The sequence below is a fragment of the Apodemus sylvaticus genome, chromosome 5 (genome assembly GCF_947179515.1).
Source record: "Apodemus sylvaticus chromosome 5, mApoSyl1.1, whole genome shotgun sequence".
Taxonomy (NCBI): domain Eukaryota; kingdom Metazoa; phylum Chordata; class Mammalia; order Rodentia; family Muridae; genus Apodemus; species Apodemus sylvaticus.
Window position 1 is genome coordinate 46,328,792 of NC_067476.1, and position 23,689 is coordinate 46,352,480.

The 23,689-nt window shown below is 39.7% G+C and overlaps 1 protein-coding gene across 3 annotated transcripts in view; it reads right to left on the bottom strand.

Annotated features, from left to right (window-relative positions):
• Positions 1-660: 660 nt before the first annotated feature.
• The window catches only part of Ttc21b (tetratricopeptide repeat domain 21B), a 71,905-nt gene continuing 48,876 nt past the window's right edge, over positions 661-23,689 (bottom strand). For 2 of the 3 annotated variants that reach the window (XM_052182606.1, XM_052182604.1), the window contains 7 exons: positions 17,115-17,265; positions 16,767-16,928; positions 13,650-13,845; positions 7,753-7,977; positions 4,565-4,685; positions 2,443-2,510; positions 661-1,173 (listed from right to left, as the gene is read on the bottom strand). In XM_052182606.1, coding sequence (XP_052038566.1) covers positions 1,096-1,173; positions 2,443-2,510; positions 4,565-4,685; positions 7,753-7,977; positions 13,650-13,845; positions 16,767-16,928; positions 17,115-17,265 — 1,001 coding nt within the window. In that variant the 3' untranslated portion in view covers positions 661-1,095. The remainder of the gene's footprint in view (positions 1,174-2,442; positions 2,511-4,564; positions 4,686-7,752; positions 7,978-13,649; positions 13,846-16,766; positions 16,929-17,114; positions 17,266-23,689) is intronic. The other variant, XM_052182605.1, reaches the window with a different exon arrangement.

Sequence of the window (23,689 nt, forward strand, 5' to 3'; positions counted from 1 at the left end):
GCAATTTTGGTGATGAATGATTAGAATTTTATAGCACATAATTGGAAATAAAAGGACACTAAAATCACAGCGATATGATCCCCAAAGTAATTATTTTAAAGAAAAACAAATTATTAAAAATATTTTATTGTAAGTAAAAGTAAAACTGAAGGCTATTATTGTATTCTGAAAGAACTTAAGATGTAGGTAAGACATCTGGGAGAAGAATGCTAAGGACCAAGGTTGTTAAGATTAGGATAATTTTGTGTAGAAAACAGAAGCCAGCGATCAGAGTGCTATTTGCCAGGGCACCTGCCCCCCCACCCTCCCCACCCCTGACCTCCCCATCCTAGGCTTTGTTAAGTCTCAGATGACTGAAAGCAATTTTCACCCTTCTTCACGAGACCAGGGTCTGGGACACATTAAACTCGCTCTGTGGCTTCTGGTTAAATATTGCTATGAGGGTTTACCAATTTAAACAGGTTTCAGAATGTGACCATTTCTTAAGATCACACTTGCTTTGAGAGTAGGAAGCATGAACATAACAAAGAGAGGCAAACATATATTTTTATACTTTTCCAGGAAAGATTTTTCTAATAAATGTCATTTCCTTCCGTATTATTACATAATACTGCAGACTGTGCTGTATCTTTTGAGTTCTAAAAAAATATAAACAAGATATTCACAAAAATCTTTATTAAAATATACATTTAAAATAATTATTCTTTTTTATAAATTACATGAGATTATATCAAACTATAATAAAAAATTAACAGATAACAATACACTTTAAATAGGATTGTTGGAAAATCTAATACTCTTCAGAAAAGATATATCACCTAGACTTTAACAAAAATATCCTCTGTAGAAATGAGTTAGCTTTTATCACAGAACAACCATTTGTGCCAAATGGAAGGGAGAAAGATGAGCTCTCATCCAGCCACTCCACCAGGGACACCACAGAGCAGTGTTGTCCACGGACAGCAGCAGCCTCTGCTGGAGAAGGCAGGGCACACATCTGTGACAGTCAGCTGGAGCCTGTGTCAACTGCAAAGGCTGAGAAAGCTGAGGGACCCTACCATCTCTTGCCCAACACTTCAGTAAAAACAATCATTTTCAAGGTCTTAAAGATGCCCGTGCCTTATCAAGTATATCCTTTCTGATTTTGGGGTAAGTTGGATGTGCTTCAAGAACCTGGGGAAACAAAACCAAACTAACTTGTAACGAACTGTTGAGAACAAGGGAGCAATGACTCTGACTCTAACTGGCATTATGGCCAAGAGTTCACTGTATTAACACTATACTGTCACACTTTTCAAAGGTGATAATCACCACATGAGTGGTGACTCATTGAGATAAACAGATAAGAGCCTCAGAATGTGGAGCCACATACAGAAACATCTCATGCAAGTTTTCTTAACAGATGACCTAGAGGACAAATTATAATACTTCTGTAACTTAGCTGCTTGTCATATCTAATGCCCTTTGGCAGAGTAATACTAAACTGAGAGCATGCATCTGATATACCTAGGCTGACTTTGGAACATTCTGATTTCTAGCAATACTATGTCCGAGGGAGAAGCTATTCATTTAAAAAGATAGAACTCCACAAGTGATTGGAACGCATAGCCTTGGGTTAGTGTTCATCCCCACCTTGGTGAGAAAGTGCCTCACAGAAGTAAGCAGTCAACAGCAATCCCCTAGCCAGCTATTTACCACAATAATATTGGGACATAACTATCTGAAGTAAGAGCTGAGAAAAATGGTAAGGCCCTCCCCACACGGACTACCACTGGGACACAGCAGGATTTAAAAGATATTATTTTAATTGTAGGGTTTTAGTGGGACGAAATGCAAATACTTTCTAAATTATGGGGCATTTTCAGCTATAATTAATAAAAATTTCTTCACAAATAGATTGAGAAATAATCACAGCAAGTTCCACTTAATACAGTGACCTGGGAAATCTTCAAATGTATCCCTGGAGCCTGCAGAGGCCAGAGCAGGATGGAGGCCCCGGAGCTGAAGTTGAGAGCTGTACCCCCTGGTGTTAGCAAACCTGGGTCCTCTACAGGAGCAGCAGAGGCTCCTTCCTGACTGCTGAGCCATCTCTCCAGGCCTTCAAATACCTTCCAAAGTGGGTTTTGTTTAACAAGTTTTTCCTATCAGCCTATGTCTTTAAAGTGACACAAATACTTTACTATTTGGACCCTAGTTATGAACATATCCTTGCTTTAAATAGACATATTCTTAAATTTTAACTGAACAGTAATAATTTCTCCATAATTTATTTAGCAAACTGTTTAGCTAAATGACCACATCCTCTATTTCTTACTTTTCAGTGACATTTGAGAGTAAAAGGAAATCGTGCACCCATTCTGTTGGTTATAGGCCTTCGCCTTTAAGAGCTGCGCCATCTTTCCATCCTGTACTTTTTAAAGAAATTGCAACTTAAGCATTTACCTGGTGACATACGTCAATTGCATCCACATAGCGTTTTGCTTTTAAGTAATTGAATGCCAATTTGTATCCTGTTAAGACAAAAAAAAAAAAAAAAAAAAAAAAAAACAAATCTGATACAGTGGTCTGTATTTTTTCCTTCCTCTTTGTTGACTCATTAGCGAAGTCCTAAGGGAGACTGTGGGCCAAAGTAATACAGAGAAAAGAGACATATCAGGAGAAAGCAAAGTGAAATTAAGATGAGCAAACAGAAAGGAATGGAGATGGAAAGGACCACAGCGAGTAGCTCCTGGGTGGGAGCACTGCTCCTCCACAAGTGTGGGAGCACTGCTCCTCCACAAGTGTGGGCTCTTTAGCTTACTGAAGACGTCAAATCTCATCACCAGGCAAGCAGAAGTGAATCTAGATGTCTAGTGACTGCCATGTAATCTGAGTGTAGGCGCGAGGAGGCCCTCTCCTTACAGGCTCTTGCTTCCTAGTGGTCTCCTATTTTAAAATGTTGTTTTTCCACTTGAAATGTGTTCTTGTGCATATTTATACAAGAAATATAGCTATATCTGTGTGTATGTGTATATATATTATAGCACATATAATATATATGTGTATAATATATTATATATATATTACTAGCATAGCTATTTGGGGTCATTTGCAGTGACAGTACCAATGCGGAATTCTATGGAAACAGTGTGTGGATTTTGAGGGTTTCTGGACAAGTGAAAGTATAATGTTAATTTGGCCAGCCAGACTGGAGTAGTGGATATAGTGACAATTTTCAGGGGCGAACTAAATAATTGAAAATGTCAGAGGAACACCTAGGAAAGGAACTCCGGGAGAGCTGCCAAGATCACTTATTAAACTATAATAATATAAGGGAAAAGCTGGTGAGTTGGAGTCTCTGTGTTTTCTGAAGCTTTCTAAGGAACAGAGTATATAAATAACTTTGAAACATATTACTCTGGAGGAATAAATTACCAAAATTATTTCTATTTTCTGGGTATTTAATACATTTCCATTTTATGAGGTGACTCTATGTTATATGTTATAGAATATGAATATATAAATGACAATTTATAAACAATCATTAGTTCCTGTACTTTGCCCAATATAGCAGTTTAACAGATGCTAAAGAAACACAAGTGAGGGGCCAGCAGGACAGATGGCATTGAGTGTGAGGAGGACCATGACTGTAGCCACCATGACGCAGCCGGTAAAGATTGCTGCCACCTTAGGTTAAGGTTAGCAGCTTGAAATCACCTAATAAAACCACCAAGCCCTTTATACTCACAGTGAGTCAAACCATCCTTACAAACACATTCACATACAGAAAAACAGTTCAGAAAGAACAGAGCAAGCAAAGTAATTTCTCATGCTTTGTAGCCACAGAAACTCTGCATCTCTATCTCAATTGTAAAAAGTTGCACCAATGTTTAAAGGGAGAGTTGGTGAGCCAAGGTTAGTGGTGTCAAGGGACAGTGTCAAGCAGGGAAAGATGGCAGCTCTCTGAGGAAGCAGCACAGGAAGTACTTGAGTGTCACCTCAGGAAGAAGTTCTCACTGAAGGGCCATCCTCTGTGAGAGGGAAGGGAGTCCCAGAACTCATCCTGCCCTCTTCAGTGAGTCAGACTCAGCTCAATGGGAGGAGCCCCATCTGCAGGAGGCTGAGGTTAGTCACTGAGCCCAGAACTGATGCCACTCAACAGCTTAGACACTACAGACTAACATTCTCCAAAAAAAGAGTCTACACACACAACTCATCATGTTTCTAAGGCTCAAGAGAAAGGTAACACCCCCAAACTGTACTCGAATGTGTTAAAAGATCCACAGTAAAAGAACCTTAGGTGATAATGTAATGTAACCTATGCATAATATATTCGACAATGGGATACCTTTGGGGCACAAAATTACCATTTTCCAAATAGAAGGGTGAAGGGTGAAGAAAAAACGTAGGATGAACCTAGTAATCAGATAATAACTCACTATCCTCATAGCATGACAATATGTTATAAAGCATTGACAATAGAAGTTGGGTTGTAGTATGTATTGTTCTAAAAGTGTATTTCAAAGAAATTTACAATGATAGACCATTTCTTGTGAAGACACTGGGTCCAGTTTCCTGAACTCACCCACTGCAGGATTTGTCTGGTTGCTATGTTTCCACGCCATCTCATAGTTGAAGGCCGCATCTGTATACGCTTGCTCTTTCTCCATGATGTATCCCATATATTCATAAGCTTTGCAGCAGGACTGATGGGGGAATGGAAGATATAAACAGATAAGCTCCATACCAATAAAATTTATGGAATGTATAACATGCAGAGCAGTCATAGTAACCCATTTAAATGAGTATGCCACCAAAGTATGGAAAGAGCACAGTGAATGATTTTGGTGCTAAGGGCCAGCCCAAACCTTTCAGAAGCAGAATTTCTTTTACAGTACCAGGAATACATACAATGGTATGAGTATTTTACTCACAGACAGGTACCCAGTTTATTGTGACTAATTTAAACACATATTTAAGCTTAAGAGTATAAACTGGGTAGTGGTGGCGCACACCTTTAATCCCAGCACTTGGGAGGCAGAGACAGGGATTTCTGAGTTTGAGGCCAGCCTGGTCTACAGAGTGAGTTCCAGGACAGTCAGGGCTACAAGGAGAAACCTTGTCTCGAAAAAAACAAAATATGTATAGTAAACTCATAAATTTCTTTCAAAAATTAAGTATTGACTCAGCTCCTAGCCCACATTTACACTTCCATACTACCAAAAAAATAACCCATATACTGCATAATCTTAACCATATGTATGCTAGAATGCTATTCTAAAAGATAAAGACTTCCTTAAGTATAACCCAAACTCATGGCACATAGAACATACCAACTTCTTAATCACCCATACATTCAGACACTGTCATATATAAAAATGGTTGAAATATAATTTATTTTTAAAGAATTTTTTAGACTGAGAATCCAATCCATGCCCCAGATTGTGAGTGGTTTGAAATAGCTCAAGTCTGTTTTGACCTGGAGAATTTCTCTTCTGTCTCTATTATCTTGGTTAAAAAGTATAAAGAATCTTTACAACAGTATTTCTCTCTACACAGATTTTGTTGGCTACATTTTTGTGGGGTTTCTATAATACAGTCCAATATTATTGATTTTTCCTGCTTTTTGCACTGGTTCTCAACCTTCCCAATGCTGTGACCCTTTAATACACTTCCTCATGTTACGATGACCCCCAACCATAAAATTATTTTCATTACTATTTTCTCACTGTAATTTTGTTACTGCTCTGAATTGTGATGTAAATACCTGATATTCAGCATGGTCTTAGATGACCCCTGTGAAAGGGTCATGACCCACAGGTTGAAAACCACTGTTTTAAGGGGGGCTCAGTTTCAATATTTTCTTTATATACCAACAGTATTTACTGTAACATTCTTCCTTATTCTAAGAAATTTAAGTAAGTATTTTCACTAAAACCACTTTCCATTAAAACACAAACAAGAATGTGACTCTGGGAAAGCCCCCACCCCAATATCCCATAGCTCAGCACAGTAGAGTCTTAATGCCTTGATATTACTTTTTTTCATTTCAGTTGATTGAAAAATATAGTACACTGTTGTATTCATGGTGCTTATTGTGTTTTTTTTTTCTCCTCATCAAGCTCCATCTCTGTCACAGACATTGTGTTCTTCTATGACAAGGCACAGCATGTTTGATTCTCTCCCTTTGTGTAATATTCTGCCCATTTATAAACTCATCAGTGTTGAAACACAGTAATACTTATCATTGATTATTATTTTGAGAAATATATACATTGAGATATCTTATCAAATAATTGGCTACTTACAAGTGCAGTTTATATGGAAAGCCCAGGACAAGTGCTGAATTCTTCTCTATTGTCTAACAGAAACAGTCAGTTTATTAGCATACTGCAGTCCGACTAATTCTATTTTCTTCTTTGTATTTTTATGTAGTCATGTGTTTAACATATTGGATGTGTTTTAATCTATTGTATTTCTCATTCCTTTTGGTACTTGGTGTCCCAGCTCCGGCTGTTGGACTGTCTCCCATGCTGCTCCTGAGTCCCTGGCATGACTCTTACTGTATTTGATAGCTTTTTTGCCATTTATTATGGCAAGATGCTCGAGTGTCCTTTTATGCTTTCTTGGTCCAAATATCAGTGATTTTCCCTCAAAAATTATATAATTCAAGGTTCCTGAATTATTTCTGAGCCTCATGCTTTCAAATAAATATGCCAAAGCAACTGGGCTGAATGAAGGTTCTGAAGGAGCCACCAATTTTAATGTCACAAGTTGCTGCTATGTGGTCAGTGGTGACAAAAGCCGGGATTCTATCCGTGTCAGGGCCTTGATTCCTAGTCAATGTTGATTAATCTCAGACTAGGCATATAGTGTTCAACTACACAGTAGTTTAGACTACTTATCAATAAGCTTATCAATAAGTATTTTGTCTTCAAGGCCAATTTAGGTTAAAATTGATGAAACTGGTCATTTAAAGCTATCTACTAATTGATAATAGACATATTTTCTAGGTTTCTAATTCCTAATATTATATCAATACTACTAGGTAATCATAATTCCTCCTTAAAAAGTAAATGATCCATGTTATAATTTGCTTAAAGAGAATAAAAAACAGATTTACTGTGATTAGCATTTTTAGCTAATTGGTATGAATCTGTGAATACAAATAGCCTCAACTTTCTAAGTCAAATGTAATTATTTCTCAGCAAACACTAATTTACACCTATATTTAAAAAACATTCATAATACATTATCTTCTTTATGTGTCTAAACAACATAAATAAATAGGGTTTACACTGTACAGACTTGAAGATTTTCCATTTTTACCTAAAGATAAGGACTTTCATTAAATTGAATTAGAAGCCCCCATATATATTATGCATACTGGTCTAATAATGTGGAAATGACATGCAGCTGCAGTAAGTTCATCAAGAATACTTCTTAAAGGGAGGGACAGACGACCACAATTAATACTCTGCAATTTTCATTAGTTCTGGGATGAGATGGGTAATCATGGCGAATGCTTGACATTCCAAAAGCACTTTCTGTAAGTAGGCCATCGCCAGCTGGAACTTGAAGCTGCATAAATCTATCTTCCCACTTCCTTCAAGGGAACACAGCTTCTTCTTTTTATCATTAGTATTCATTTCCTGATTGTAATTTTAAACATTTAAAATTCAAGACACAAAGGCGAAACATCAGAACCAGATCCATTGCTCTCCTATAGGAAGTGTACACAGCACAGTTATCCTCCATTTTCCAGGCACCTACCCGGTTATGACACAGACACCGTTTTAGCAATTCTTCTGCCATGTCATATTTTGCTGACTGAATATAAATATCAGCAAGCAGCAGCCAGCTCTTCTCCAGATCCTCCGCTTCAATAGGATTCCAAGTCATTTTTGCAATCCGCTTCAGCTGGTTTCTGGCTTTTGGAGTCTGTTTCAAGATCATATAAGCCGTTGCCATTCCCAAGAGAGCTGGGATATGATCCTTCTGTGAGAAAATGAAACTTTAGACCACAAGATGCATCACAGGGGAAGTAGCAAATGCTTACCTGTGTCTTCTCTCTGGCTCTGTTCTGGGTAAATGTGACTGTTTAACACAGCGAGCCATCTTAAGTTATGATGAGTAACTTAAGCAATCAGTAAACACGTGGCCCAAAGAATTTAAAAACCTATGCAGAAACTAAAGCATGGGCCCAGCCGTTAGTGGGACTTCATCTGTTATGGGACGGACTGACTGATGCGGTTTATACATAACAGAAAGAATGAAATCTGATTCCCTGTAATGCTTCCTGAACTGTTTCTCTTTTAGATTTACAGTTTTGAGTCTGTGGTTCTTTTCACTTGTTAAACATGAGTAACACATTCACTTCCTAATCTTTGTTACTGCTATCTTCCCCCCACTTTCAATAAAAACAAACACACAAGCAAAAACACAAACAAGCAAAAGAAACAAAACCTTTTCACAGTGAAGTTTGGCCAATGAAAAGTCATAAATAGGGTATGCCTTAAATCACTTTCATAGTCCATGGAATAGACTCATGGTTTGAAGACTTTTAGATGCAGGGTCTGCAGCCTCCTGATAGGGTCTATACAGCACAATATACCCTTAGACAGAGTGAAAGCCCCTGAAAGTCTGTCTTCTGTAAAGCTAGGAAGTTAGTCAGAACTAGCATACAATGGAAGCCAAGAGAACCTACCAGAGAATGGACTTAAGCAACATGTGCTACTTCCTGACTAAGCTAGGCAGAGCAATTAGGACAGTTTCCAGAGGAGGATCTCTAAGCTTAAAGTCTTGAATCAGAAGTATGGTAAGAAATTGCAGGGTTATGGCTATAACACTGGTTAACTAAGTTAACTAACTGGTTAACTATTTGAGCAACTAATGTCAAATATCCAGAAAGGAGTTTGAAATGGTGATCTGTTTATGCCCAAGCCTGAGTTTGGTTGGAAGTTGGAAGATGGCAAAGCATTGGGGGCTAAAGGAATAGGAGGGAGATAATACTTTTTTGTCTTAAATTTTCTTTACTTTTTGTTTCTTCTTCTTTTGCTTCTCTTCCTCCCCCTCTTCCTTCCTTCCTTCTTTCCTTCTTTCCTTCTTTCTCTTTCTTTCTCCTTTCTTTCTCCTTTCTTTCTTTTCTCTTTCTTTCTTTCTTTCTTTCTTTCTTTCTTTTCTTTTCTTTTCTTTTCTTTTCTTTTCTTTTCTTTTCTTTTCTTTTCTTTTCTTTTCTTTTCTTTTCTTTTCTTTTCTTTTCTTTTCTTTTCTTAGACAAGATCTCTGCATAGTCCTGGCTGTCCAGAAACTCACTATGCAGACCGGTTGGCCTTGAGCTCAGAGATCTACCTGCCTCTACCTCCTTAATACTGGGATTAAAAGTGTGTGTCAACCCAGCTTCTCATTTTATTTTCAAATAAGGAGGAATAGCAAGGGAGTTCATTTGATTACCAAATTCAATCAGGTTGTAGTAATTTTTGAAGAGAAAACTGGGCTGTGATAAATTAGGGAACTTCACCCTAATCACAGGGTTCCCATTGTGATACAGGATGGCAGATCAGGGTGGCCCATCATGTATCTGTCAACTGGTCCTAAAAGGATCTCAGAAGAGATGAGTCCTGAATATTCACAGGAACAAAGATGTCCATATGGAAGAGTTAAAATAAGACTTTGATTTTACAGCCTGCAGTCTCATTAGGATGAACTAGCTCTTTATAGCTTCAATACTGCTAAGAGAACATTTTTATGTGTGTGTTTGTCTGTCTGTCTCTGTGTACAACTGTCTGTGTGCATGAAATTCAAAGGATGATGCCAGGTTTCTTCTCCAGTCAGTTTCCAGATCTTATGTTCTGAGTCAGGGTCACCAACTGAACATGGAGTGCAATACTTTGGCTAAGACTGGCTGGTCAATAACTCCAGGGATCTGCCTGCTTTAGCCTCCCAAGACCATCTCCACTTTTGACTTTTTATGTTGGTTCATGATTGTTTGACAAGCACTTTACCAACAGAGCCATCTCCCTATTCTCCAGACGTGAAAACTTTCTGAACTCGAGAACCGATCTGATCTTGAATCTCAGCACTAGACTGTCAGCCCCTCATGAGCTTCAGTGTGGACTTTGCATTTTCCTGGTACAGTCTGTGAGGCACAGTTCTTTCTTTTACTCTCAGTTACCACAGAGGACAAGTCTCAGGTGTGGCCAATAAAGGGCCGTTCTACTCTCATGCCTGGTCCCCTGGTTCCAATGATGCCAGAAGGTTAAGCAGCACAGGCCTAGTGTACCATGCACTGCCTCCTCCATGACCTCCTGCACAGTCCAGAGCTACATAGTGCTCTGTATTAGACATTTTAATCTGCCTTTATGGATTTGTATTTTCCCCTTCACTCTCTGAGACACTTTGCCCACTTCTGTTTTGTAAAAAATACAAATTCCCCTAGATCTTGAGTCACACCTGCTTCTAGAATCCCAGCTTCCTTTCAAGAGTCTCCCAATCTCATCAGAATCTCCATCACTCAGGGGAATGTGACCAGAAGGCATGGAGGAAGCAGTGCATAGTGGGTGTACCAGGCCTGTGCTGTGCTGTCCCACTGGCTTCGACAGCTCCACTCACGTGCAGTGCTGAGGTCATCAGGGCACTTCCCTGGCCATGCTGAGTCTGAGTCTGAGGTTTAGAGCATCACCTATAGTACATTCATTTGCAAGTCCAGGGGAAAATATAAAGCATTTTCTTTGATTAAGTAATCATTTTATTCAGTACACTTACTACATTTTTCTTAAGATTATGAGAAATGTGAAGGGAAGGATACATTATTTACTGATTCCCACTACACTGAATAGATGCTGGCTGCCTAATGAATATTCATCATATTAAATATATTCAGTCTATGAGTTAGTTAAGTGGAAAACGAAGCAACACGAACCCAGTGCTCCTGAATTGTAGCTCAGCCCTCACCATCGCCATCACCAGGGTGACACAGTTAGTGAGCAGACTGAGGGGTGTCTGAGCAGCACAGAGAAGCATCTCCATGGAAAACCTTCTTAGGCTCGCTAGGAAAGAGCTGCAATCCTGTTAACTCTATCTGGCTTTTATTTCTTTTAAACATTACAGTAGGAATTTCTAGAAATAACTCCTAACTATATGATACAATATCACCTCACAGCAGTTGGTGGCTGTGACACTAACTGCAAATTGTACCTCTAAAATTTCTTAGACTTACATGAACAGTCCATTTCCCTTCTTTCAGTAGCTGACATCAATCTGTTACAGAATGCCAATTCAGGGGAGTCCCAGTCTCATTTTTCTTTTTAAAAAACACACCATAGAAACTATATATATAAAGTAAAATCCATAGACTCAAAGAGGCTAAGTAACAAAGAGGGCCTAAGGGAGACACTTGAATCTCAATGAGAAGGGGAAACAGTGGGAGGACAGAGGGGACTGGGGAGGGGATGGTTGGGCATGAGAGTAGGAGGTATCAGGGTGGGGAGGACTGAGGGAGAGAGAACTGAGAGAGAAAAGATGGGATAGGTGGGGGACATCTAGAAATCTAGCACAATGGAAACTTCCAGGAATCTATGAGGGTGACCCTAGCTAAGACTCCTAGCAATAGCGGATATGGAGCCTGCACCGCCACTTCCTGTAACCAGGCAAGACTGCCAGTGGAGGGATGGGGACACCAACGGAGCCACAAAATCTTAGACCCAAAATTTGTCCTGCCTGCAAGGTGTGCAAGAATAAAAGATGGAGCAGAGGTTGAGGGAATGTCTAACCAGTGACTGGCCCAATTTGAGATCCATGCCGTGGAGGGAGTCCATCCCTGACACTGTTAGTGATACTCTGCTGTACCTGCAGACAGGAACCTAGCATAACCGTCATCAGATAGGCTCCACTCTGCTGACAGGAGGGCTAAGTGCCCTGTCCCGCCCACAAGTAAACTGTGGATCCTTCCTTCCTTCCTTCCTTCCTTCCTTCCTTCCTTCCTTCCTTCCTTCCTTCCTTCCTTCCTTCCTTCTTTCTTTTTCTTTTTTTTAATAAAATAGCACTGTATTAACTTGAATATGTGTTTGCTTGTTTTACTGCAACTTGATATGCCAAGGCTGACTGATATCCACAGTAGGCCTCTGCTTTTCTGAGTAGAAAGGGAAGAGGGGGTGGAGAGTAGCTGAAGAGAGGTGAGACAGAGTAGGGGAAGCTGAGATCTGGATGTAAAGTCAATAAATAACCTAACTTAAAGAGTACAAAAGACGACACTTTTGCTGACTCTGAAGTTGTACTGCTCATCTTTAAAATGGAGACAATAAACTTAACATCCTCCTAACCTAACATCCATCCTAATGTTCTGAAATCTTAAGCTGTATAAAACATCTTATAAAAACTGTAGCAATATTTCTTAAAACTATGATCTGACCTATAATATACAAATTTACTAAAGAACCCTGTGATTTACTTCATTGAGTGTCTTATGTTACCAAAGGATAATTCTTCCCCTTTATTGAGTGAATCATTTAACATCACATCACTGGAGTTCTTTAGACTATTTTAATATTTTGTAATTTATCTTTCATGAGAAAATCTATACAAATCAGCACCTCACTTAATGGAGTTTTCATAAATGTCTTTTCCTGAGTTTTGAGCCACACATGACCCCAACAATATCACAGTCTTTCTCTGAGAAGGGAGCTGTAGCCATCCTGCAAGGCACATCTCCCTTTGTCCCCATTCCATCTTACAGGTTATGAGGTTTAGAGAACACCCCCTTAGCGCTTGCAGAAGGGCTCTACTTTGTCTTTAGGCTGGTTTGCTGTTTTTGTCCCTGGTGGCTTACAGTGAGCTGCAGCTGCCGTCTAAGGTGGCTCTACACAAATTCCGACATTTTACTCTTCCTTCCTTAGCATCCTGAAGAGTGGGAAATGGGAGCATAGTCAGAGGGATTGGCGGCCTACCTACCACTGTTACCTCCAAGCCAGGAGAGACACTTCTAACATCCTTTGAGAGGGACATACTTGTGAGTTTTCAGTGACCTCGAGCACTGCTCAGTGAGTAGAAGGGCAGACAGATCAGTGATGGCGGTTAGACGTAGCTCTTACTAACTGGGCCTATCCCGTTTTAGCAGTATTGTGCACAGGAAGGCCTAACTGAACACTCAGGGAGGGACTAGATTTGCATGGAGCAGAGATGGAAAAGGAAATAGCCCCAATAAAAGGATTCCAGGAGGTCAGTTCAGGGTTGCTAAAGACAAATCATCACTTGCATGACTGAATTACGCATTGCCAGTCCTGATCCCCTTTAGTTCTTCAGCTGGAAACATGCTGAGTACACCAGGGTGAGAAGGTGGCTGTGCAGGTAGCCAGGCCCTCCTTGTCAGTACGTGAGCCTCTGCTACACCTCCAGCAATGAAAACCCTCCAGAACTCAAAGCTCTTCTCTTCAGAATTATCTTGTGCTCTTCTGAAGAATTTCTTTTCTGTAGAGTATTTCCATGTTCCCTCAGAGAGTAACACACAACAACACACCAAATGGATGGCCCATCCTGTAAGGTTATACAAAAGTATGTATCTACTTTTTACTAAGTGAGCTGTTAGGTCATGTTCAGCAACCAATCAGTTATCCAAAACAGCACTTGCTCTTACCAGGATGAGGCAGACCAAGCCGAAAGGAAACCCCACTGACCTCGGAGGCGGCTATTTCGGTGAAGGTGTTCAGTGCCTGCTCCACGCTGGACTTCTGCTTGGTGGCCATGAGGCAGCAGTTTTCCATTATGCGGAGTTGCAGGCGGCCCTGGACGGTCTGAGGCTTCAGTTCCTTAAGGAGCTTTTCTGCCGTCCTCACTGCTAACTGCACAGACTCTTGCTTCTCAGGCGAAGTGCTGCGGACAGCAAGGAGAAAGCACGTGTGGCTGTTCCTCAAGGCACTGGCTCCTTATTATCATTCATGAAAGACTTCCCAGTGAAGAGCACTGTTCTTACTCTTCTAATACCAAGGACGTGATATAAGTGAATTTTAACCCAAATTAGTATATCCTCAGTAAGACACCATTAAATCCCAAGACACTTTAAAATGAAAAGTAGATAATATCTCTATATGGTGAACATGTTAATGTTAGCTAATATCCAACCAGAATAAAAATCGTCTCTTCATAGGCTAGTATAGGTGATGTCTTGGGTTCAGTCCCTAGCTCTACAAAAAAGAAGAAAAATTCTAAGGAGAGTCATGAGACTGTCCAATAGTGTTCTATGCTTAGAACAGACAAGAGAACAGAAAAGAGAAAAAGGGGGCAGGTACTCTATGATTTCCTTCAGTACATGTTCCTTCTGTATATGCTGAATGTACCTTCTAATTTGGGAAGGCTGAGAGTCAGAAAGTAGAATACTTTCTTAAAGATTACAAATGGAAAACTTCCATTTGAGTCTAAGTTTATCAAACACACAAAATCTCTTTTCTTCATATTGTTACACCAGACACTTAGAAAGGAAATTACATGTGATGTAAGGTAGCAAATTTCAGGCATAGTAACAATTCAAATATTTGATAGCAAATTACACCCCCCCACTCATACATGCATGCGCATGCATGCGCATGCACGCACACACACACACACACACACACACACACACACACACACACACACGTGCAGGCACAGTTACTCATGCATCAGTAAAATCAATCACCCTTCCTTATGGGTGAAGCTTTTTCTTAGACAATTATTTCTTTTAATGTATATGAGGTATGTGTGTATATGTCTGTCTGTGTGTGTGTGTGTGTGTGAATTAATGCAGTCCAGAGGTGATAGATGCCCCATGGAGCTGGAGTTATAGACAGTTGTGAGCCAACCAACTTGGGTGCTAAGAGTTAATCTCAGGTCCTCTCCTCTTAACCACTGGGTCATCTGGCACAGGCCCTAGTGATTTTAATCTTACTGAAAATACCTTTTGCTCTTGTCATATTCTCTGCTAAAAGGTAGCTACTGCTTGTTTCACACCATTTGTGTGTATGCTTTGGCCTCCATGATTGTACAATTTGATTTTCATTTTTGACCTTGAGCCCTCTAGCCTTAGCATGTCCCAAATCTAGTCTGTTTCCTTTGGTTACATATAGCAACTTGCAAAGAGGCCCTTCACACATATCCACCTCTTTCAGATGTCTCCCAAACCTCTATGTGTACTAGCAACTCCTCCTCTGAGTTCTAGTTTGTCTTTTCAACTGTTGAGGTGTCCACAGGTATACAATAGTGTATTATCTTAACCTTCCTAAAACAAACAGATCATTTCTCTACTTAAGTTTTACGGGTCTCTAACCCAACCTTGAGGTTTGCCCTTCCTTGTTCTAATGTCCCTCCACTCCTTGCACCATCCTCGGACAGCTACGCACTGCATGAGTGTGCCTTCCCTCCCACAGCGCCGAACATGAGCATCCTTTCAGATCGCTATTTGTGGTGTGGCAATGGAATGGCCTTCGAGAGTCTTGCATGAAAAATGGATCACTGCCTGTCACCCACCCTTTGTATATTGATCTATCCTCACTTCTTCCAGGAGAGGAACAACAGACACAGCTTGAGGGGATGCTGCCATTTCCCAGCAGTGACCCACAGTGAACACTAAGAACTGTGGGGTCTGCTAGCACTCCGTCTGTGCCCTCTATCTTTTCTGGTCACTGCCGCAGAGAGGGAACTCTGAGCTTACGTCACAATGCTGTTGCAGAAAGCAGTGAGAGTATGTATAAAGAACAGAGCACAGGCTGGCATAAAGCTACTATGTGTTAGGTTGGTACACTTACCCTTTTCTTCATTTTGGTTTTGCAGTGTGTATGGTTGTGTATGTGTGTATGTGTACAGTTTGCATGTGTGATTTTGCATTGTGTGTGGTTGTGCATGTGTGTATGTACAATTTGCATGTGATCATGTGGAAGCCTAAGGCTGTCATCAGGAATGTTCTTCAATCACTCCACTATATTTATTAAGGTAGGCTCTCTCATCCACAGAGTTTGCCTACACAGCCACTGTCTACCAAGCCACCTTGCTCTGCAGATTCTCTGTCTCTGGCCACCAAGTGACAGACTAGCCACCAAGCCCACAGAACACTTATGTAGGCTCAGAGATTTGAACTCAAGTATTCAGATGTGTGGGACAAACTGTCTACTAAGGAATCTCCCAAGTGTCAGCAATTGCTGCTATTATGTGGATGTTTGTTTTATAGTTTTTAGATTTTGTAATTTATTTTTTGACAGAGTAATTAGGGAGGATGCCTTTATAATCCATTTATTATGATTTGGGAAATGGAAACATTTTAAGCCTAATTGTTTTAATTTTTACTGTTTTGATAAAACACCATGGCCAGAAAAACTTAAAAAATAAATTGCTTAATTTGGCTTATGTTTTTTAGTGTTAAAGTCTGCTAAGACACAGTGAAGAAAAGTGAGACCTCACATCTTGTTTCACAACCACAGGGCAGAGAGAGCTCTGGAACTCTCCCAAGCCTTTGGAAACCTCAAAGCTCACCCTGAGTGACACATTTCCTCCAGGAAGGCCATACTTCATAATCCTTCCCAAACAGTTCTACCAACTGGGGAGCAAAAATTCAAATCTATGAGTCTATGAGAGGTACTAATATTCAAACAAGCACACTGAGACAGAGAATCATTAGTCTTTCTCTATTAAGTATATATATGTATTCAATCCATCTTTTCCTCAGCATTATGCTAGAAAGTTATTTTCTTGCACATTCCTGCTCATTTTCCCCTGATATATATTCTAAAACCGGTTCCAAAAGAAGTGTGTAAAATGCTACTCACCCTAGGTCTCCATTCAGGTTTTCAAACACTTCACCTCCAATAGTTTCATTGTCTGGATTCAAGCAGATTTCTATCATATTATAAAGTGCATTTTGACCCCAGTCACTATCTTTCCGAGCTTTATTAAAATGTCGAAGGGCATCATTTGGTTCTCCAGTATACCTTATTGATTGAAAAAAATTCAATCACTAATTACAAATTTTATATGAGATTATATGATTCATAAATAAAGCAATTAAAACACTTCAAAGTGCAGTTTTTTTATATGATAAAAAGCCTTTTCTACTTTCTGTACAATGAGGGGAGGAAAATCATTATAATGTAGGATTTATTTGCCAAAAGATTTACCAAAAATGTAATCCTTTACAGTACTGAAATCCTGGCTCCAATTTTGTTCTGGAGTTGTGTTTCTCAGCCATCAAGAAAAATCTCGGAACATCATCAAGTTTCCCACATCTTCTCAGGAGATCAATCAAACGAGACAAAGTCATAAAATTATCTAGAAATAAGCAATACTTCAGGTATAGATCACATGTTAAAACATTTGTTCTGATGGTTATTCTTCTTTATTAATGTACAGTTTACTTCAAATGAAACAGATATAATCAAAGGACTATTTCATGTGTAAATCATTCCTAATGAAGTGTACAGTCTGAATCATCTGTGAAATGATACCTGCTTCATTGGGCCAGCTACTGTGGAAGAAGGCACAATACGGGCATGTCTAGGAAAGGTCCATTTCTGATGGTCCATTTCAATTTTCCTAGAGCCAAACCTTCTAGAAATGCTTTTCATCCAAGGCATCACACTATAAAATCCAGAAAGACTGATTGACAGCAGTTCCTGAAACCCTTTTCGTACTTACTGCAGATGGTATGGTAACGGAAGTGCTGGTCATTGACTGAGGTAGGCAATCACAAGTTTTATTCCAGAGTTTATGTAATGTATGTGAATGCTAATGACTAGATTCAGCTGATCAGACTGCAGTCTTACCACATCTCAGGATTTTAATCTTCTTTCATCTTTTTCCTACAGACAATAATGCATTCAGTTCTCTGGTTCCACTGTAACTTTCTTCTAAGTTCCTTGTAGTTTTCCCTTATTAGTAATGTACTTGGACTCAAGCATGATTTTAACAATGATTCATGAACACCAAAATAAAAATAAAACATAAAGAATCATGTGTGGAGAAGGAAAAAGTGACCCATTCAAGAGATGAGTGACGTCACATACGTGACTAATAGCCAACCATTTGTAAATGAAATTTGGCTGACACTTAGGGTTTTGATTCAACATTAAATAGTAAATAATTTAACTGTTATTAAGTGGCCTTCAATGCTTTGCTTTTAACAGCTGCCTAACAGACTATTACATGAACAATTAATTTCTCTGGGAGTTTGTTTTTAGGTCTTAGTGCTCTTGTGTTTCAATATCATAGAACTCATAGAGAATTTGTTAAAATTCTTACACATACTACTGTTAGGACTAAGTTAGTGTGAATTCATAGGGTTAAAGTATCTTCATGAGCAAACAAATATAGCCCTAATTTCAAAACAAAGTATTCTTGATTCTAATTTTTAAAAGTGAAGACACTGTATTACATGATGTATCAGTACACTTATGAGGCCATGCCTAAAACAACAAATAAGGACTCAACCAGATATTTGTGCGCACATTCATAGTAGTGTTATTCACAATAATCAGGATGGTGCGGGGAACTACCCATATGCCTATTGCAGATGACAGCTATATGTGATATGCTCAACATCCTTAGTCATCAGGGAAATGCAAATCAAATCAACCCTGAGATTCCATCTCACACCACTCAGAATGGATAAGATCAAAACCTCAGGGGACAGCAGATGCTGGCGAGGATGAGGATGTGGAGACAGATGAACACTCCTCCACTGTTAGTGGGATTGCAAGCTGGTCCATCCACTCTGGAAATCTTGTAATTCCTCAGAAAATTAGACATAGTATTACCCGAGGATCCAGCTATAGCACTCCTGGGCATATACCCAAAAGATTTTCCAACATATAACAAGGACACTTGCTCCATTATGTTTACGCAGCCTCATTTATAATAGCCAGAAGTTGGAAAGAACCCAGATGTCCTTCAAAAGAGGAATGGATATAGAAAATGTGGTACATACATTTACCCAATGGAGTACTACTCAGCTATTAAAAATGGTGAATTCATGAAATTCTTAGGCAAATGGATGGACCCAGAAAATATCATCCTGAGCATGGTAACCCAATCATAAAAGAAAACACATGGTATGCAGTCACTAATAAATGGATATTAGCCTAAAAGCTCTGAATACCCAAGATACAATTCACAGACCACATGAAGCTCAAGAAGAAGGAAGACCAAAGTGTGGATGCTTCAGTCCTTCTTAGAAGTGGGAACAAAGCAAATGGTTTGATCTGGAAAATATCATCCTAAGTGAGGTAACCCAATCACAAAAGAATACACATGGAATGCAATCTCTGATAAGTGGATATTAATTAGCCCAGAAGCTCTGAATACCCAAGGCACAAATCGCATAACAAATGACTCCCATGAAGAAGTATGGAGAGGGTCCTGATCCTGGAAAGGATTGATCTAGCATTGGAGGGGAATATAAGGACAGAGAAAAAGGAGGGAGGTGATTGGAGAATGGATAGAGAGAAGAAGGTTTATGGGACATATGGGGAGGGGGGATCTGGGAAAGGGGAAATCATTTGGAATGTAAACAAAGAATATAGAAAATAAAAATATTAAAAAAAGAGAAAAAAATAAAGAAGTGGGAACAAAATACTCATGGGAGCAAATATGGAGACAAAGTGCAGAGCAGAGACTGAAGGAAAGGCCATCCAGAGATTGTCCCACTTGGGGATTCATCCCAGATACAGTCACCAAACTCTGACACTACTGTGTATGTTAAGAAATGCTTGCCAAAAAGGACACCATCAAGAGGACAAATCGGCAACCAACAAATTGGGAAAAGATCTTCACCAATCCTACATCAGATAGAGGGCTAATATCCAATATATATAAAGAACTCAAGAAGTTAGACTCCAGAAAACCAAACAACCCTATTAAAAAATGGGGGTACAGAGTTAAACAAAGAATTCTCACCTGAAGAACTTCGGATGGCAGAGAAGCATCTTAAAAAATGCTCAACTTCATTAGTCATTAGGGAAATGCAAATCAAAACAACCCTAAGATTTCATCTTACACCAGTCAGAATGGCTAAGATTAAAAATTCAGGAGACAGCAGGTGTTGGAGAGGGTGTGGAGAAAGAGGAACACTCCTCCACTGCTGGTGGGGTTGCAAATTGGTACAACCACTCTGGAAATCAGTCTGGCGGTTCCTCCGAAAACTGGGCACCTTACTTCCAGAAGATCCTGCTATACCACTCCTGGGCATATACCCAGAAGACTCCCCACCATGTAATAAGGATACATGTTCTACTATGTTCATAGCAGCCCTATTTGTAATTGCCAGATGCTGGAAAGAACCCAGGTATCCCTCAACAGAAGAGTGGATGCAAAAAATGTGGTATATCTATACAATGGAGTACTATTCAGCCATTAGAAACAATGAATTCATGAAATTCTTAGGCAAATGGATGGAGCTAGAGAATATCATACTAAGTGAGGTAACCCAGACTCAAAAGGTGAATCATGGTAGGCACTCACTAATAAGTGGATATTAACCTAGAAAACTGGAATACCCAAAACATAATCCACACATCAAATGAGGTACAAGAAGAAAGGAGGAGTGGCCCCTGGTTCTGGAAAGACTCAGTGAAACAGTATTCAGCAAAACCAGAACGGGGAAGTGGGAAGGGGTGGGTGGGAGGACAGGGGAAGAGAAGGGGGCTTGCGGGACTTTCGGGGAGTGGGGGGGCTAGAAAAGGGGAAATCATTTGAAATGTAAATAAATTATATCGAATAAAAAAAAAAAGAGAGAAAAAAAAAAAAAAGAAATGCTTGCCAAAAGGAGCCTGATATGGCTGTCTCCTGAGAGGCCCTGCCAAAGTCTTACAAATACAGAGTTGGAAGCTTGCAGCCAACAACTGAGTGTGGGACACCAAATGGAGGAGTTACAGAAAGGACTGAAGGAGCTGAAGGGTTTGCAACCTGGTAGGAAGAACAACAATATCAACCAACCAGAACCCCTAGAGCTCCCAGGGACTAAGCAACCAACCAAGGAATACACATGGCTCCAGCTGCCTATGTAGCAGAGGACAGCCTTGTCAGGCATCAATGGGAGGAGAGGTCCTTGGTCCAATTAAGGTTCAATAGAAACCCCAGTGTAGGGGAATTGAGGGTGGGAAGGGGGAGTGGTGGGTGGGTGGAGGAACACCCTCAAAGAAGCAGGGGGGGATAGGATAAGGGATTTCCAGTGGGGACTAGGTTTGGGGATAACACTTGATATGTTAATAAATTAAAAATAAATAAATAAATAAAAATTAAGAAAAAACATTAATGACTCAAAAATGTAAGCAAACTTTTAATATGACAATGGGATGAACTCTGAAGACTATGCTAGGCAACAGAAGTCAGACACGTGGTCAAATGCTGTGGGATAGCCCATCAGTCACCTAGCCTTGCTAAGAATCAGAGAGGCAGAAAGTAAAATGGAAAGTGGTAGAAGGAACTGAGCTGCAGATTTACAGTTTAGACATATCTAGGATGGATGGATAACCATGTCTTACACAGCAATGCGGACATATTAATGCCACCGAACTGGATGCTTAGAGATGGGTAATATGGTAATTTTTATGTTACACATTTTATCAGAATAAAAAATTAGGGAGAGAACTTTGGAAGTTTTTTTTTTTTCTATTCAGTTACATATGTGAAAACAACCAAATCCTTTGTCCTCTCTAAACCTAATTTTACATCTGTATTTTTTGTTTATTCTGCCTTTTAGTATCACTACAAAGAAAAGGAACCAGGAAAGGGAATTCAGAATTGGCCTTATTTTTTATCACTGTGATAACAAGTACACTATCTGTATGTAAAAAATGACTCATTTTTCTTAAAATGATTGTAATATAATTATAATTGCTTATAATGATCTCAGAGAGACTAAACTACATTGTCTTTTCATTAGCCATAGCATTTGGAGAATGAAGTGTTTCATTTTTGAAAATGGCAATATATCATATGGTAAACATAGCGGGTACGGTTTTATTGATGGACAGCTACCACAGCACATATTTCTAATATGGGCACATTTGCCAAGGAGAAGCAAAGCTCATGAGCCGCACAGGTGCAGGAGTGACGAGCCATCCTGATCACACCTTGCTGCCCTTTCTTTTCTGCCCAAGAGGTGGGTGGGAGATGTGAGCCCAGGAGTTCAGGGCTGCGGAAGTACAAAGCACCGGAGAGGCCAGAGTGCTCTCCTCAAAGAGCTGACCTTTGAGCAGCACCAGGGATGGGGTCAGACACTGCCAGGCAATGCTGACAAAGGCATTCCCGGTAGCTAACAGCTTGCACACAACCAAGCAGGGTGTAGCCTGGGGTGCGCAGCAACCTCGACGCTGCTGAAGAGCAGGGAGAGGACTGAAGATATAAGCAGAAGGCTAACCCAGGCCATGACATTCCAAAATCATGCTATAATGCTAGGCTTCACTCTAAGCATGAACCAACTCTGGGCAAAGGGCTAGCTTATGGGTTTGAATACTGATCTGATGACATGACCTCCAGCAGCAGCAAATTCCCAGGGCTGGAAGCACAGGTGAGGTGACAAGGTATTTACTAATTGTGGAAGTGGGTCAGAAGAAGATGACAGACTGACTGTGCTATTTAGCAACTAAGCAGACAGAACTAGGGTAATTGTTAATTAATTAAAACAAAAAGGAGAAAAGTCAGCATGATTGGAAAAATTTGAGAGAATGTACAATATGTTGAGAGCAGATATAACTGGCACTTTCAAGTATAAAAAAATTGGATAGTACACTTCTTTTCTTAAGGGTTTTTAACTCTAACTCTCTCTCTCTCTCTCTCTCTCTCTCTCTCTCTGTTTGTGTGTGTGTGTGTGTGTGTGTGAGGTGTCTTCCAGGACAGAGGCATTAGATTTCCTGGAACTGGACTTACAGGTGGTTAGCTATGTGACATGAGTTTCTGGGAACCAAATGTCCTTAACTACATTATTGCTCCAGCTCTTAACCTCTAAAATAAGCTAAATACAGTCACAATTTAAGTTATGCTACTGGACATGATCAACAATGCACACATGAAATCACTCTTCATGGGTCTGTTTTAGAAGAAATCACACAAAATAAATTGGTAGATAAGTAGTTAAGTCCTATCAGGAATAAAGCATACATTATGAGAAAAAAAGGGTCATGTGAATAAAAATGTTAACTCAGCTGTAGCAAGTTTAAGAACTGACAGCAATCCTTTCAGTGATTACTGGATGAATGATACAATCAAGGTATTCTCTAATGAATTCACTCATTCAAATTTTCTTTGCAAATATTCTTCTCTTTTCTCAAATTTCCAATACTCTCTCAACATTCCCTGTTCTAACCTGAAAACCTCACTGCTACCTGAGTAGAAAGATATGAGCAGCCAGAGAGAACTCTGCTCTCTGCCCACTCCCATCCTGTCATCCATAGATCCATTCAATCAATAATCATTGATTCTACACTATGTGCTTGGCCTGTGTCTATCAGGGATTTAAAAGGAGCATGCTATTACTGACTTTTAAAAGTATACAGTAGCAGAGAGGACAAATATATAGATGGTATATATTCATTATATTCATGTGTGTCTTATCAAATACTCTTAAGTAACAAAGAGCTATTTATTAAGAACATGATACAGGGTTAGGATGGTCATATTATCCCACTTTCACCTGGAATTTTCTTTAGCATGGACCATTCTGGATCTAAGACCCCTGTAGTCCTGGGCCAAGCAGAAA